Source organism: Scyliorhinus torazame, chromosome 9 (genome assembly GCF_047496885.1).
Source record: "Scyliorhinus torazame isolate Kashiwa2021f chromosome 9, sScyTor2.1, whole genome shotgun sequence".
In the NCBI taxonomy this organism is placed as follows: Eukaryota; Metazoa; Chordata; class Chondrichthyes; order Carcharhiniformes; family Scyliorhinidae; genus Scyliorhinus; species Scyliorhinus torazame.
The window spans coordinates 68554602-68572324 of record NC_092715.1 but is presented as its reverse complement, the minus strand read 5'-3'; the positions used below and the strand labels follow the sequence as shown (position 1 = coordinate 68572324).

The 17723-nt window shown below is 48.8% G+C and overlaps 1 protein-coding gene across 2 annotated transcripts in view; it reads left to right on the top strand.

The window, feature by feature from the left end:
* LOC140429278 (uncharacterized) overlaps nt 1–16669 on the top strand; it is a 41909-nt gene extending 25240 nt beyond the window's left edge. For both annotated transcript variants that reach the window (XM_072516071.1, XM_072516069.1), the window contains one exon: nt 13132–16669. In XM_072516071.1, the coding sequence (XP_072372172.1) occupies nt 14427–15647 (1221 nt within the window). In that variant the 5' untranslated portion in view covers nt 13132–14426 and the 3' untranslated portion in view covers nt 15648–16669. The remainder of the gene's footprint in view (nt 1–13131) is intronic.
* The last annotated feature ends 1054 nt before the right edge of the window (nt 16670–17723 follow it).

Sequence of the window (17723 nt, the reverse complement as noted above, 5' to 3'; positions counted from 1 at the left end):
TTGACGCATGCACGGTCCATCAGGTCCTCAAATGACAGGCAGTGCCAGTGCACACAAGAGTTTATGCGGTGCCTCCTATGCACCATATCCTCGTCGGCTTGTTGGGTGGCTGGCCCTCCATCCTCACCAGCTGCCTCCTGTTCCTCTGGGGCAGGTTCCGGTAGCTTCCTCCTCCTCGAGCAGCTCCAGCTCGTACAGCCGCAGGGCATCCCCCAGGACTGCGCTATAGATCGCAGTTATGTAAATGTGGTCACACCCAAGGTGCAGGCAGAGAAATGGGTGACCACCAGAAAGGGCAGGCAGTCAGTGCAGGAATCCCCTGTGGTTGTCCCCCTCTCGAACAGATATACCCCTTTGGATACTGTCGGGGGGGATAGCCTATCAGGGGAAAACAGCAGCAGCCAGAGCAGTGGCACCACGGCTGGCTCTGATGTTCAGAAGGGAGGGTCAAAGCGCAGAAGAGTACTAGTAATAGGGGACTCTATAGTCAGGGGCACAGATAGGCGCTTCTGTGGACGTGAAAGAGACTCCAGGATGGTATGTTGCCTCCCTGGTGCCAGGGTCCAAGATGTCTCCGAACGGGTAGAGGGAATCCTCAAGGGGGAGGGCAAACAGGCAGAGGTCGTTGTACATATTGGTACTAATGACATAGGCAGGAAGGGGCATGAGGTCCTGCAGCAGGAGTTCAGGGAGCTAGGCAGAAAGTTAAAAGACAGGACCTCGAGGGTTGTAATCTCGGGATTACCCCCTGTGCCACGTGCCAGTGAGGCTAGAAATAGGAAGATAGAGCAGATAAACACGTGGCTAAACAGCTGGTGTAGGAGGGAGGGTTTCCATTATCTGGACCACTGGGAGCTCTTCCGGGGCAGGTGTGACCTGTATAAGAAGGACGGGTTGCATCTAAACCGGAGAGGCATAAATATCCTGGCCGCGAGGTTTGCTAGTGTCACACGGGAGGGTTTAAACTAGTATGGCAGGGGGGTGGGCACGGGAGCAATAGGTCAGAAGGTGAGAGCATTGAGGGAGAACTAGGGAATAGGGACAGTGTGGCTCTGAGGCAGAGCAGACGGGGAGAAGTTGCTGAACACAGCGGGTCTGGTGGCCTGAAGTGCATATGTTTTAATGCAAGGAGCATTACGGGTAAGGCAGATGAACTTAGAGCTTGGATTACTACTTGGAACTATGATGTTGTTGCCATTACAGAGACCTGGTTGAGGGAAGGGCAGGATTGGCAGCTAAACGTTCCAGGATTTAGATGTTTCAGGCGGGATAGAGGGGGATGTAAAAGGGGAGGTGGAGTTGCGCTACTTGTTCAGGAGAATTTCACAGCTATACTGCGAGAGGACACCTCAGAGGGCAGTGAGGCTGTATGGGTAGAGATCAGGAATAAGAAGGGTGCAGTCACAATGTTGGGGGTATACTACAGGCCTCCCAACAGCCAGCGGGAGATAGAGGAGCAGATAGGTAGACAGATTTTGGAAAAGAGTAAAAACAACAGGGTTGTGGTGATGGGAGACTTCAACTTCCCCAATATTGACTGGGACTCACTTAGTGCCAGGGGCTTAGACGGGGCGGAGTTTGTAAGGAGCATCCAGGAGGGCTTCTTAAAACAATATGTAAACAGTCCAACTAGGGAAGGGGCGGTACTGGACCTGGTATTGGGGAATGAGCCCGGCCAGGTGTAGATGTTTCAGTAGGGGAGCATTTCGGTAACAGTGACCACAATTCAGTAAGTTTTAAAGTACTGGTGGACAAGGATAAGAGTGGTCCGAGGATGAATGTGCTAAATTGGGGGAAGGCTAATTATAACAATATTAGGCGGGAACTGAAGAACATAGATTGGGGGCGGATGTTTGAGGGCAAATCAACATCTGACATGTGGGAGGCTTTCAAGTGTCAGTTGAAAGGAATACAGGACCGGCATGTTCCTGTGAGGAAGAAAGATAAATACGGCAATTTTCGGGAACCTTGGATGACGAGTGATATTGTAGGCCTCGTCAAAAAGAAAAAGGAGGCATTTGTCAGGGCTAAAAGGCTGGGAACAGACGAAGCCTGTGTGGCATATAAGGAAAGTAGGAAGGAACTTAAGCAAGGAGTCAGGAGGGCTAGAAGGGGTCACGAAAAGTCATTAGCAAATAGGGTTAAGGAAAATCCCAAGGCTTTTTACACGTACATAAAAAGCAAGAGGGTAGCCAGGGAAAGGGTTGGCCCACTGAAGGATAGGCAAGGGAATCTATGTGTGGAGCCAGAGGAAATGGGCGAGGTACTAAATGAATACTTTGCATCAGTATTCACCAAAGAGAAGGAATTGGTAGATGTTGAGTCTGGAGAAGGGGGTGTAGATAGCCTGGGTCACATTGTGATCCAAAAAGACGAGGTGTTGGGTGTCTTAAAAAATATTAAGGTAGATAAGTCCCCAGGGCCTGATGGGATCTACCCCAGAATACTGAAGGAGGCTGGAGAGGAAATTGCTGAGGCCTTGACAGAAATCTTTGGATCCTCGCAGTCTTCAGGGAATGTCCCGGAGGACTGGAGATTAGCCAATGTTGTTCCTCTGTTTAAGAAGGGTAGCAAGGATAATCCCGGGAACTACAGGCCGGTGAGCCTTACGTCAGTGGTAGGGAAATTACTGGAGAGAATTCTTAGAGACAGGATCTACTCCCATTTGGAAGCAAATGGACGTATTAGTGAGAGGCAGCACGGTTTTGTGAAGGGGAGGTCGTGTCTCACTAACTTGATAGAGTTTTTCGAGGAGGTCACTAAGATGATTGATGCAGGTAGGGCAGTAGATGTTGTCTATATGGACTTCAGTAAGGCCTTTGACAAGGTCCCTCATGGTAGACTAGTACAAAAGGTGAAGTCACACGGGATCAGGGGTGAACTGGCAAGGTGGATACAGAACTGGCTAGGCCATAGAAGGCAGAGGGTAGCAATGGAGGGATGCTTTTCTAATTGGAGGGCTGTGACCAGTGGTGTTCCACAGGGATCAGTGCTGGGACCTTTGCTCTTTGTAGTATATATAAATGATTTGGAGGAAAATGTAACTGGTCTGATTAGTAAGTTTGCAGACGACACAAAGGTTGGTGGAATTGCGGATAGCGATGAGGACTGTCTGAGGATACAGCAGGATTTAGATTGTCTGGAGACTTGGGCGGAGAGATGGCAGATGGAGTTTAATCCGGACAAATGTGAGGTAATGCATTTTGGAAGGTCTAATGCAGGTCGGGAATATACAGTGAATGGTAGAACCCTCAAGAGTATTGAAAGTCAAAGAGATCTAGGAGTACAGGTCCACAGGTCATTGAAAGGGGCAACACAGGTGGAGAAGGTAGTCAAGAAGGCATACGGCATGCTGGCCTTCATTGGCCGGTGCATTGAATATAAGAATTGGCAAGTCATGTTGCAGCTGTATAGAACCTTAGTTAGGCCACACTTGGAGTATAGTGTTCAATTCTGGTCGCCACACTACCAGAAGGATGTGGAGGCTTTAGAGAGGGTGCAGAAGAGATTTACCAGAATGTTGCCTGGTATGGAGGGCATAAGCTATGAGGAGCGGTTGAATAAACTCGGTTTGTTCTCACTGGAACGAAGGAGGTTGAGGGGCGACCTGATAGAGGTATACAAAATTATGAGGGGCATAGACAGAGTGGATAGTCAGAGGCTTTTCCCCAGGGTAGAGGGGTCAATTACTAGGGGGCATAGGTTTAAGGTGAGAGGGGCAAGGTTTAGAGTAGATGTACGAGGCAAGTTTTTTACGCAGAGGGTAGTGGGTGCCTGGAACTCGCTACCGGAGGAGGTAGTGGAAGCAGGGACGATAGGGACATTTAAGGGGCATCTTGACAAATATATGAATAGGATGGGAATAGAAGGATACGGACCCAGGAAGGGGAGAAGATTGTAGTTTAGTCGGGCAGTATGGTCGGCACGGGCTTGGAGGGCCGAAGGGCCTGTTCCTGTGCTGTACATTTCTTTGTTCTTTGTTCTTTGTTTGACTGCGGCAAATAAGAGGAAGGTCAACGCTGCTGGTTGAATTCCAATATCCATTGTCTGCAGGAGGTGAAAGGCCGACATGTTAGCATGGTACATACCCCCGGCCCAACCAGGTTCAATGGGCTATACGGTGGCCCCGGTTGGCACTGCAGACCCTGCCCTTGCATGTCCCCCTACTCATCCCCACGCCCCTGGCCCTGTTGGTGCCTGGCAGCCTCGGAGCTTCAGGCCCTGGCACCCGTCATTGCTGCCAAGGGTATATTCGGCTGGCAAGGCCTTTTCTGGTGGTAAACTCCATGGCCCCTGTCCAGCCCCCCTGTAGAGGCTATTGTAGGTGTTGCCCTCCGGGGGTCACGTGGTGCCCCGATGGTGGGGGTGCGGGGGTGGGGGCTGGGGTGCAGGCATAGTGGGCTGGCGGGGTGCGGGTACCCATATGGCCAGTGTCATTCTGTAGAATCATGGGCCACAGGAATGGCGGTCCGTGCCTGGACACTGCGCCAATACTGTGGGGGGTCACCCTGGCTGTATGATCCATCCCCCTCTCCTTCCGCCCACACCTCGCAGCCAGCCCTGTGAGTGTCAGGGCGGCAGCCCAAGGCCGCGCCTCTGCATGTCCTACGTCCTCTCCCTCACTGAGCAGCACAGCGCCTGTTTCACGATTTGTAAGAGAGTAAGTGAACCTCGGCGTCGGGCAGTCCTGCTGGTGGAGGTGGAGAATCACGGAGGCCCCGGAGAATACCGAGTCAGGCACGCTAATAACATGCAAACACCATATTATCTGTACATGCAGAGTGGAACACATTAACGCCGCTGTCGAGGCACCAGGGAAAAACTAGGAAAGCGTTTAGGGAGGGCAAACAAAGCTGGGGAATAGGTAAACATGGGAGGATGCTGAGAGGGGCTGAGGAAAAGAAGGACCTTGGGGTCCTTGTCAATGTCCATGTTTATGTCAGAACGGTGAATGGTTTGGGTGCGGTGGGCAGGAGGGAACTTGCTTGCAGGTAGTGCTGTTCCTGTGTGTCTGCTGCCTTTGTACTTCTAGGTGGTCGCGGTCATGGGTTTGACAGAGTAGATCCTTTGAGGATACTTCCCCACCAAGGGAGTCGGGAATTAGGGGCCCACAATCTCAGAATAAGGGGTCAGCTGGTTAAAATGCGGAGAAATGGTTACATTCAAAGGGTGTTCAATCTTTGATTGTCTGTCATTAAGTATATTCAAGTTGCAGATTAACGGGGTTTTGGACACCGTGAAAACAAAGTCATATGGAGATAGGGCAGGAAACTTAAAGTTGAGGATCAGCCACGATTATTGGAGAGAGGGCACAAATTCAAAATGATGGGAAAAAGGAGTAGAAATGATGTGAGGAAAGATTTTTTCACGCAGAGGGTGGTTGCAGTCTGGAAGAATTGCCTGAGGTGGTGGCAGAGACACGTTTGATCAAGGTATTCACAAGGGAATTAGATTGCTATCTGAAAAGAAAGAATGTGCAAGGTTACAGAGATAAGGCAGGTGAGTGCGATGAGGCGGAATGCTCTTCCAAGAGAGCCAGTGCAGGCTTGATGGGCCAAATTGCCCCATTCTGCACTGTAAAGATTCTGTGATGCTGAATGGTTGAACAGGCTCGAGGACCTACTCAAGCTCCTATTTCTGTTTCAGGATCAAAGGACAGAATGGCTTGCGCCTGTTCCTACAATCCTAAAATATTAAGCATTTTAAGGATTAAGCATAGATAGAAATTCACACCCTTTCATTTTACATCAGAAATGCAGCATAAAAAAGAAAAGGTGAATACTTTCCTGATAATTTAATCAAGGAAAAAATAACTTAGTTTAACATTGTAAGGAATAATCTTTCAATTACAGCTGGAAGGGAGTCAAATGCGATGCAAAGATCTGTTGTTATAGGTAGTTATTATATTCTCAGATCTCAAAAAACCCCACCAATAAATGTTTACTTGAGCTATTTTTATCCCCATGAGTGCTAAAGACTATTTACAAAGAACAAAGAACTGTACAGCACAGGAACAGGCCCTTCGGCCCTCCAAGCCCATGCCGACCATGCTGCCCGACTAAACTACAATCTTCTACACTTCCTGGGTCCGTATCCTTCTATTCCCATCCTATTCATATATTTGTCAAGATGCTCCTTAAATGTCCCTATCGTCCCTGCTTCCACTACCTCCTCCGGTAGCGAGTTCCAGGCACCCACTACCCTCTGCGTAAAAAACTTGCCTCGTACATCTACTCTAAACCTTGCCCCTCTCACCTTAAACCTATGCCCCCTAGTAATTGACCCCTCTACCCTGGGGAAAAGCCTCTGACTATCCACTCTGTCTATGCCCCTCATAATTTTGTATACCTCTATCAGGTCGCCCCTCAACCTCCTTCGTTCCAGTGAGAACAAACCGAGTTTATTCAATCGCTCCTCATAGCTAATGCCCTCCATACCAGGCAACATTCTGGTAAATCTCTTCTGCACCCTCTCTAAATCCTCCACATCCTTCTGGTAGTGTGGCGACCAGAATTGAACACTATACTCCAAGTGTGGCCTAACTAAGGTTCTATACAGCTGCAACATGACTTGCCAATTCTTATACTCAATGCCCCGGCCAATGAAGGCAAGCATGCCGTATGCCTTCGTGACTACCTTCTCCACCTGTGTTGCCCCTTTCAATGACCTGTGGACCTGTACTCCTAGATCTCTTTGACTTTCAATACTCTTGAGGGTTCTACCATTCACTGTATATTCCCTACCTGCATTAGACCTTCCAAAATGCATTTAGAGATAACATTTCCTCCTTCTTAAGCTTCAACAGTTCCAGAGTGTTACCGTACAACTAGTGAGCTTTACTGAACTCTTGAGTTAATTTGCTCGCTATGTAAATGCAAATTAAAAAGATTTTACTAAACCAGAGGAGTCCATAACAGGCAACATACTAAAAAAAAAGTCTGTAATTACACAAGGAGCAAAATATAACATTAATTATGTACAACAAGGGGAGTATTAAGAGTCTGAATACAGTCTGACCAAAATATTTGAACAAACAGGTACACAACAAACAATGCTCTCGGACCTAATAGATTAAACTATGATGAAAAGTTGCATAAGCTTGCCTGGTATTTTCTCGGGTTTGGATGGTTCAGGGGTGAGCCAGGTTGGCAAGTAATGAGAATGCTAGCCCTTTGCCTTGCCCAATATAAACTTGTGAAGATAATCATCATAATCACCAAATCCAGTTGGGACTTTCAGAGAGCAGACATCATTCTCCTCCAGCGATCTCATTGCATTTACCATGGAACCAAAGAGAAAATGCTGGATAATCTTAGCAGGTCTGGCAGCATCTGTAGGGAGAGAAAAGAACTAGCGTTTTAAGTCCAGATGACCCTTTGTCAAAGCGGGTCATCTGATTTATGTGTCTTTGTTGTCAAAGCATTTACCATGGAAATGTTCTCAGGTAACAGAATTGTAGGATAGTTTGTAATATCACACACCTTCTTCCTTTTTCTCACCATCTTCCTGTACTACACATCCTCTAGGAGGCTCAGCAGGAGATTTGCCACAAACTGCTTCACCAGGCGTGATCTTCCAGTCCCATCAATGGTGGACGTCACGGTGGGCGGATTTAGAATTATTGTCACGTGTACCGAGGTACAGTGAAAAGTATTGTTCTGCGTACAGTCCAAGCAGATTGCTCCATACATGAAAACACAGAACATATGATAAATACATGAGGACACAATGAAAATTCATAAGCTTAGACAGCTGGTGAAGTATATGGTATATAGTGCTACAACTGTAGAGAAGATGCATAGAAAGATTAGTTTAGTCCATAGGATTAGATCAGTCCATAAGAGGGTCATACAGGAGTCTGGTAACAGCGAGGAAGAAGCTGTTTTTGAGTCTGTTGGTGCGTGTTCTCCAACTTTAGCATCTTTTGCTCGGTGGAAGCGGTTGGAAGAGAGAATAACCCAGGTGGGAAAGATCTTTGATTATGCTGCCCGCTTTCCCAAGCCTGCGGGATGTGTAGACGGAGTCAATGGATGGGAGGCGGGTTCGCTTCAAAGACTGGGTTGTGTTCACGGCTCTCTGTAGTTTCTTACGGCCTTGGGCTGAGCAGTTGCCATACCAGGCTGTGATGCAGCCAGATTGGGTGATTTCTATGGTATATCTCTAGAAATTGGTAAGAGTTGCTGTGGACATGCTGAATTTCATTAATTTCCTGAGGAAGTATAGGTGCTGTTGTGCTTTCTTGATCGTAGCGTCAACGTGGGTGGACCAGGACAGATTGTCGGTGATATTTACACCTAGGAATTTGAAGCTGTCAACCATCTCCACCTCAGCACCATTGATACTAACAGGAGTGTGGATGACACTTTGCTTCCTGAAGTCGATGACCAGCTCCTTAGTTTTGCTGACATTGAGGGAGAGATTGTTGTCATTTCACCATGCCACTAAGTTCTCTATCTCCCTCCTGTTTTTGAGTTTGGATATGAGCTTGGCTGGGATTATGGTGCTGAAGGCGGAGCTGCAGTCAATGAATAGGGGTCTGACGTATGTGTCTTTGTTGTCGAGATGCTCCAGGGGTGAGTGTAGGGCCAGGGAGATAGCATCTGCTGTGGACCGGTGGTGGCAGTATGCAAATTGCAGTGAATCAGGGCAATCTGGAAGTTTGGAGCTGATTAGTCTCATGACCAACCTCTCAAAGCATTTCATAATAGTTGTCATGGCCACCAGCCGGTTGTCGTTGAGGCACATTGCCGAGTTCTTCTTTGTCACCAGTATGATGGTGGTCTTCTTGAAACAGATGGGAACCTTGAAGCAGGGAGAGATTAAAGATGTCTGCGAACACACCTGCCAGTTGGTCCACGCAGGATCTGAGTGCATGAACAGGGACTCAGTCACGACCTGTTGCTTTCCGTGGGCTCACTTTCGAGAAGGCCGACCTTACATCTGAGGTTGTGACGGTCGATTTGGGTGTGTCCGAGGCTATTGGGAATAGGTGACGTCGGTTTGTTGGCTTCCTGCTCAAAACGAACATAGAATGCATTGAGTTCATCGGGGAGCGATGCTCTATTGCCAGAGATTCCACTCGGCTTTGCTTTGTAGCCCGTTATATTGTTTAAGACATGCCACAACCGACAAGAGTTTGTATCATTAGTCTGTGACTCTACCTTAGTTTGATATTTTCTCTTGGCATCCCTGATGGCATTGCGGAGGTTGTACCTGGATTCCTTGTATAGGTCATAGTCGCCTGTCTTGAATGCCTCAGACCTGGATTTCGGTCGGGAGTGGATCTTCCGGTTAAACCATGGGGTACTACCTTCCTTGGCATGTAGTCCTCGACTCACTTATTGATGAAGTCTGTGACGGTGGTGACATACTCATCTAGGTTGGCCGCTGAGGTCTTCGAAAGTGACCAGTCCACTGACTCCCAGCAGTCACGTAGGAACTCTTCTGTTGCCTTGGACCAGCATTGCATGACCTTCTTCACCGGATCCTCCCGCTTATGTTTCTGCTTGTGTGCCGGGAGAAGGAGCACTGTCTTGTGGTCTGATTTTTCAAAATGTGGACGGGATGGATCAGTGGGCGCCCTTGATGGTTGTGTAGCAGTGGTCAAGGATGTTAGGGCCCATGGTGGGACCGGAGATGTGTTGGTGGAATTTTGGCAGGACACTCTTGAAGTTTTCCTGGTTGACGTCCCCGGCCATGATGAACAAGACCTCCGGTTATCCGATTCCAGGTTGTTTATAGTGGTCTACGGTTCATCAAGTGCCTTCACCTCTGCCTGAGGTGGGATGTAGACCGCTGCGATAATGACAGAAGTGAACTCATGTGGAAGGTAGTATGGGCGGCACTTCACAGTCAGGTATTCCAGGTCCAGGGAGCAGAAGTTCATCAGGGTCACCCTATTCGAGCACCAGGAGGAGTTGATGAGAGGGCAAACCCCTCCACCCTTCGCCTTGCCCGATGCTGCCGGGTCCAACCGGTGAATTAAGAAGTCCTCCGGTTGTATGGCACAGTCCAGTGAGGCAGGAGTGAGCCATGTCTCTGTCAAACAGAGCACACAGCAGTCTCTTACTTCCCTATGAGAGGTAAATCTAGCGTTAAGCTCGTCCAGCTTGTTTTCGATCGCTTGGACGTTTGCTAGGAGTATGCTGAGGAGAGGGGGCTTGAAACCGCTTTGTTTTAGCCTCACCTGCAGACTGGCGCATTCCCCTTTTTTCTAGGTCGCCGCTTGACCTTGTGGAAGGTAAGTGGTTGCTTCTGGAGGGGTCGTGGGCTGTGGTTTTGACTTCGGGGTTGCCGGGGGATATGTTCGGGATCCAGTCGGGCCCCGGGGTTCCACGAGGTTGAGTCTTTCTTTCGGCATGTTCAGGTCCCTGTGTGGGGTATTCTCAGCTTTGGGGGGTGATTGAATTTGAGATTCTGACTAGGTCTTCCTGGGTCGGTTCAGGCTGGTCACATGGTCAGATCCAGCGTCGGTGGTCAGGTCGGCCGCTCTTGGGATCAGGCCTCCAGCTAGGCCTGGTCAGACCTCCATGTTCATTTTCTTCCTTTCCTTCCTCAGGTGAGTCAGGGCGCTGGGTGGGCCTCTCCAGGTCGGATTGTGCCAGGTTGTGTGGCTGGGTGCCGGGTTGGACGCTTTGGTTGCTGGGCCTGGGGGTTCGGATGCCGGGGTGGGTGCTCCAGATGCTAGGATGAGTTCCAGGCGAGGTCAGGGCCTCTTCTTTGTCCAGGTCGGGGTCGGGGTCAGGTCGCCAATTGAGTCCTGCCGAGTCGGGTCAGGCCGGGTCATGTAGATCGATCCTCGGAAGTTGGAGAATCTCCAGACCTGAAAGTAAACATTAAAAAACGTGGTTAGTGATTATATAAGTGTTAGAATTTAGTTTTGAAAGGTTAGAACAGTTATAAAAGATGTATGATGTGGAGATGCCGGCGTTGGACTGGGGTGAGCACAGTAAGAAGTCTTAGAACACCAGGTTAAAGTCCAACAGGTTTGTTTCAAATCACTAGCTTTGGAGCACTGCTCCTTCCGCAGGCAAATGAAGGTCAAACAAACCTGTTGGACTTTAACCTGGTGTTATAAGACTTCTTACTATAAAAGATGTAGGAAGAGGATCTGTGGGGGCAAGCTCGCAGAGTTGTCACTCTCCGGTGCCATCTTGACCTGCAGGTCAGGAAAATGCGGAAAATGGCTAAAGATGTTTTGTGATTTTCCACTCCCAAATTCCATGGCGGGTTTGGCAGCCCCCCGCATTAAGTTGGGAACCATATTTGCGTTTGTTTGAAGATACATAGATACAGAGAAAATAGAAGCAGTAGGAGGCCATTCAGCCCTTAGAGCCTGCTGTGCCATTCATTCTGATCATGGCTGATCATCAAGTTCAAGGCCCTGATCCTGCCTTCCCTCCATATCCCTTGATCCCTTTAGCCTCAACAGCTATATCTAATTCCTTCTTGAAATTACACACCATTTTAGCCTCAGCTACTTTCTGTGGTAGTGAATTCCAAAGACTCACCACTCTCTGGGTGAAGAAATTTCTCCTTACCTCAGGGTTTACCCCTTATCCTCAAACTATGACCCCTAGTTCTGGGCTCCCTTACTATCGGGAGCATTGTTTCTGAATCTACCCTGTCTAATCCTGTTAGAATTTTGTAAGTTTCTACGAGATTCCCTCTCACTCTTCTAAACTCCAATGAATATAATCCTAACCGACTTGGTCTCTCCTCATATGACAATCTCGCCATCCCATGAAGCAGCCTGGTAAATCTATGCTGCACTCCCTGCACAGCAACAACGTCCATCCTCAGATAAGGGCACCAAAACTGCACACAATACTGCAGGTGTGGCCTCACCAATGCCCAATACAATTGCAGTAAAACATCTCTATTCCTAAATTTAAATCCTCTCGCTGTGAAGGCCACATAACCACTTCCCTTCTTTACTGCCTGCTGCACCTGTGCACTTACTTTCAGTGACTGATGCACGAAGACACCAAGGCCTCGCTGAGTATCCACCTCTCTAAATTTACACCTAATCAAACAATAATCTGCCTTCCTATTTTTGCTACCAAAGCGGATAACCTCACATTTATCCACCTTATACTGCATCTGCCATGCATCTGCCCACTTACTCAGCCAGTCCGAATACCGCTGAAGCATCTCTGCATCCCCTCCCACCCAACTTTGTATCATCTACAAATTTAGAGACAATACATTTAATTCCCTCATCCAAATCATTAATATATCATGCGAACAGTTGGGGTCCTGGCACAGATTCCTGCAGTACCCCACGAGTCACTGCCTGCCAATTGGAAAAAGACCCATTTATTTCAACTTTTTTCTCCCTGTCTGCTAACCAGCTTTCTATCCATCTCAAGACACTACCCGCAATCCCATGCGCTTTAACTTTACATAGTAATCTGTTGTGTCAGACCTTGTTAAAAGCCCCTTCATTTTATTTATGTCGGTTTTGATTACACTTACTTCTTGTAATACCTTCTGATATGTTATATAAACATATTTAAGGCACTTTTTAATATTTCTTAAAGTTTCTGGCAACAGTTGCATATTTGTCACATATTTTGCCCAATAATCCTTAAATCGATCAGCATGATCCTATTGAATGGCGGAGCAGGCTCAAAGGGCCGAAAGCCCGCCTCCTCCTTCTATTTTCTGTGTATCTATGTATGTTTCCATGTATGGAAGTTCAGATTCAATTTCTTTCGTGTCATCAATTTGCTTTTGTTTTCGTTTATGAATATCAACCATCGGAACCACTTTTTACTTCATAGAATCATAGAATATACAGTGCAGAAGGAGGCCATTCAGCCCATCGAGTCTGCACCGGCTCTTGGAAAGAGCACCCTACCCAAGGTCAACACCGCCACCCTATCCCCATAACCGAGTAACCCCACCCAACACTAAGGGCAATTTTGGACACTAAGGGCAATTTATCATGGCCAATCCACCTAACCTGCACATCTTTGGACTGTGGGAGGAAACCGGAGCACCCGGAGGAAACCCACGCAGACACGGGGAGGATGTGCAGACTCCTCACAGACTTAACTTACAATCTTTTAAAATTTAATTTTAAGACTAACATTATTACTAACCTCTCTCTTTTATCTTTTCTTGCAGGTTTGAACATCCTCCGAGGCCCGTGGAGTCCTTTTGACCTGACCCGACATGACCTCCACGACCTGGAGGTGGATCAGGCCCAACCCGGGAGTGAAGCCCTGACCTCGATTTGGAGCTGACCCAGACCTCGGAGCTCCCAACCCGGCCTAACAACCGACGCCAGCCCCCAGATCGCCCGGCCCAGTGCCCGGAGTTCCCGACTCGACCACCTACGACGAGACCAGGCCCAACTTGACCCCGAGAGGCCCACCCAGTGACCCGACCCGGAGAGGCCCGCCCAGCAATCCTACCTACCGGGAGACGGAAGAAAGAAAAATCCACATGGAGGCCTGACCGGGCCTGCTTCAAGACCCGACCCCAGGAGTGCCCAAGGAGGGAACAGACCACAGGACCCAGCCCAGCCTGCCTCAGGAAGCTCCAGCCCACGACTCAGGACCCCTGAAATGGTGGAGACCCCGCGCGAGGACCCGAAAGTGCTGCAAAATATTCCCGTGCCCGCAGAACACCGGGACCCGTCCGGATCACAAATATCCCCCCCCCAGCAACACCTCTACCTCAACCAGCACCCGAGACCCTGCCAGACGCGACCCCGGAAACGTAACCAGCGCCCTGGTCCCCGCCAGACGCAACAACCTACCTTCCACAAGGTCAGACTTCTCACATCGAATCCCAGGAACATCCAGCTGCAGCCGCCGACTGAGGAAGCGAGGGAAATGCAGCGGTCTGCAGGTTAGACTGAAGGAACTCTGTTTCAAGACCCCTCTCCCCAGCATACTCCTGGCAAACGTCCAAGCGATCGAAAACAAGCTGGATGAACTTAACTCCAGACTTACCTCTCAGAGGGAAGTAAGAGACTGCTGTGTGCTCTGTTTCACAGAGACATGGCTCACCCCTGCCTCACCGGACTGTGCCATACAACCTGAAGGCTTCTCAATTCACTGGGCAGACCTCACCGCATCATCAGGCAAAGCAAAGGGTGGAGGGGTTTGCCTCCTCATCAACTCCTCCTGGTGCTTGGATGTGGCGACCCTGGCGACCGACTGCTCCCCGAACCTGGAATACCTGACCATGAAGTGCCGCCCATAGGGGAGTTCACTTCAGCCATTATCACAGCGATCTACATCCCACCCCAGGCAGAAGTGAGGAAGGCGCTGGACGAACTACAAAAACAGTTATAAACAACTACGAAACAGAACACCCGGAGGCCTTGTTCATCGTGGCTGGTGACTTCAACAAGGCCAATCTCAAGAGTGTACTGCCAAAATTCCACCAGCACATCTCCTGTCCCACCAGGGATGACAGCACTCTTGACCACTTCAAAAATCAAGGGCACCTACCATTCCATCCCCCGACCGCACTTTGGGAAATCAGACCATAAGACGGTGCTCCTTCTCCCGGCATACAAGCAGATACTCAAGCGGGAGAATCCAGCTAAGAAGGTTGTGCAGTGCTGGTCCGAGGAGACAGAAGAGCTCTTACGGGACTGCTTAGAGACAGTGGACTGGTCTATATTTAAGAACTCAGCGCCCAACTTAAATGAGTATGCCACCACCGTCACAGACTCCATCAGCAAATATGTGGATGACTGCGTGCCAAAGAAAACAGTACGTACGTTCCCCAACCGGAAACCATGGCTCAATCGCGAGATTGACTCCCTACTGAAGGACAGGTCTGAGGCATTCAAGTCAGACGACCCTGATCTATACAGGAAATCCAGGTACGACCTCCACAAAGCCATCCGAGATGCCAAGAGAGAATATCAAACCAAGCTAGAGTCACAGACAGACTCTCGGCGGTTGTGGCAAGGACTAAACAACACAACGGGCTACAAAGTGAAGCCGAGCAGTATCTCCGGCAGCAGCGCACCCCTCCCCGATGAACTCAATGCATTCTATGCTCGGTTCGAGCAGGTAACCAACAATCCGCTGTCGAGTGCCCCAGCAGCCCATAACTCACCCATACCCACCGAAGTCAGATCGGCCTTCCTGAAAGTGAACCCTCGGAAGGCGACGGGCCCGGACGGGACCCCTGGTCGTGCACTCCGAGCCTGCGCGGACCAGCTGGCAGAGATGTTCGGCGACATATTTAACCTGTCCCTACTCCACTCCAAGGTCCCCACCTGCTTCAATAAGACCACCATCATACCGGTGCCAAAGAAGAACCAGGCAACGTGCCTCAATGACTACCGTCCGTTGGCCCTGACTTCAGTCGTAATGAAGTGCTTTGAGAGGTTGGTCATGAAGCGCATCACCTCCATACTCTTAGAACGCCTTGATCCACTGCAATTCGCATACCACCGCAACCGGTCCACAGCAGACGCCATTTCCCTGGCCCTACACCCATCCCTAGAGCATCTCGACAACAAGAACTCCTACATCAGACTCCTATTTATTGACTACAGCTCCGCCTTCAACACCATAATCCCAGCCAAGCTCATATCAAAGCTCCAAAACCTAGGACTTGGCTCCCCACTCTGCAACTGGATCCTCGACTTTCTGACACACAGACCACAATAAGTAAGAATGAACAACAACACCTCCTTCACAATAGTCCTCAATACCGGAGCCCCGCAAGGCTGCATACTTAGCCCCCTACTCTACTCCCTGTACACACACGACTGCGTGGCAAAATTTGGTTCCAACTCCATCTACAAGTTTGCTGACGATATGACCATAGTGGGCCGGATCTCGAATAACGACGAGTCAGAATACAGGAGGGAGATTGAGAACCTAGTGGAGTGGTGCAGCGACAACAATCTATCCCTCAATGCCAGCAAAACTAAAGAGTTGGTCATTGACTTCAGGAAGCAAAGTACTGTACACACCCCTGTCAGCATCAATGGGGCCGAAGTGGAGATGGTTAGTAGTTTCAAATTCCTAGGGGTGCACATCTCCAAAAATCTGTCCTGGTCCACCCACGTCGACGCTACCACCAAGAAAGCACAACAGCACCTATACTTCTTCAGGAAACTAAGGAAATTCAGCATGTCCACATTAACTCTTACCAACTTTTACAGATGCACCATAGAAAGCATCCTATCTGGCTGCATCACAGCCTGGTATGGCAACTGCTCGGCCCAGGACCGCAAGAAACTTCAGAGAGTCGTGAACACAGCTCAGTCCATCACACAAACCTGCCTCCCATCCATTGACTCCATCTACACCTCCCGCTGCCTGGGGAAAGTGGACAGCATAATCAAAGACCCCTCCCACCCGGCTTACTCACTCCTCCAATTTCTTCCAGGAGATACAGAAGTCTGAGAACACGCACAAACAGACTCAAAAACAGCTTCTTACCTGCTGTTACCAGACTCCTAAATGACCCTCTTATGGACTGACCTCACTAACACTACACCCCTGTATGCTTCATCTGATGCTGGTGCTTATGTAGTTACATTGTATACCTTGTGTTGCCCTATTATGTATTTTCTTTTATTTCCTTTTCTTCTCATGTACTTAATGATCTGTTGAGCTGCTCGCAGAAAAATACTATTCACTGTGCCTCGGTACACGTGACAATAAACAAATCCAATCCAACCAACTCAGTTTCCCAATTCTAGCTGAAACCTGGGGTTTTATGCAGAATGTGGATTTCTCCACACGGCATATTCTGGTCCCATACCAATGTCTCCTCAGTGAGGTGGCAACACAATATACTCCTTTACCCACACATGCGATCCTTGTGATCTCTGAGGGCTCTAACGTCTAGGGTACAAGTTACAATTTCATTTGTCTCAAATCTACATTTATTGGAGTGGTATATTGGATATGAACAGGTTATAATTTTGCTGGCTTGCTGAAATTTGTACAGCATAGTTCCTACAATGTTTTATTCCATTCTACCGGATATATATCTTTGTGTTCCATTCACACATCATGCTGGATGATCCCAGTGTTTTCTACCTCAAAGACCCTCATCCCAGATTCATCAGGTAGGATGATGGGAATTCCTAATGCCACCCCTATTGCTTCTCCACTGATTTCTTACATTCTTCATTGAACCAAACTTTGAGAGCGGATGGCATGGTGGCGCAGTGGTTAGCACTGTTGCCTCATGGCGCCGAGTACCCGGGTTCGATCCCCGGCCCTGGGCCACTGTCGCTGTGGAGTTTTCACATTCTCTCCATGTCTGTGTTGGTCTCACCCCCACAACCCAGAAGATGTGCAGGTAGGTGGATTGGCCATGCTAAATTGCCCCTTAATTGGAAAAAAAAGAATTGAGCACTTCATATTAAAAAAGAGTCTTTAGTTAGCGGTCTAAACTGGCACTCCATAATTTTCAGGTTAATGCCCCTATTGGTCAAAGTTTTTACTGCTCGTTACTAATCCATGATTTGTACAGGGGCTGGTTTAGCACAGGGCTAAAGAGCTGGCTTTTAAAGCAGACCGAGGCAGGCCAGCAGCGCGGTTCAATTCCCGTACCAGCCTCCCTGAACAGGCGCCGGAATGTGGTGACTAGGGGCTTTTCACAGTAACTTCATTTGAAGCCTACTTGTGATAATAAGCGATTTTCATTGGGTGAGAAGGTAAAATCAAGCACGAGTGTTTTGTGCTTAAACAAAGGAGATTACAATGGGATGAGCGAAGAACTAG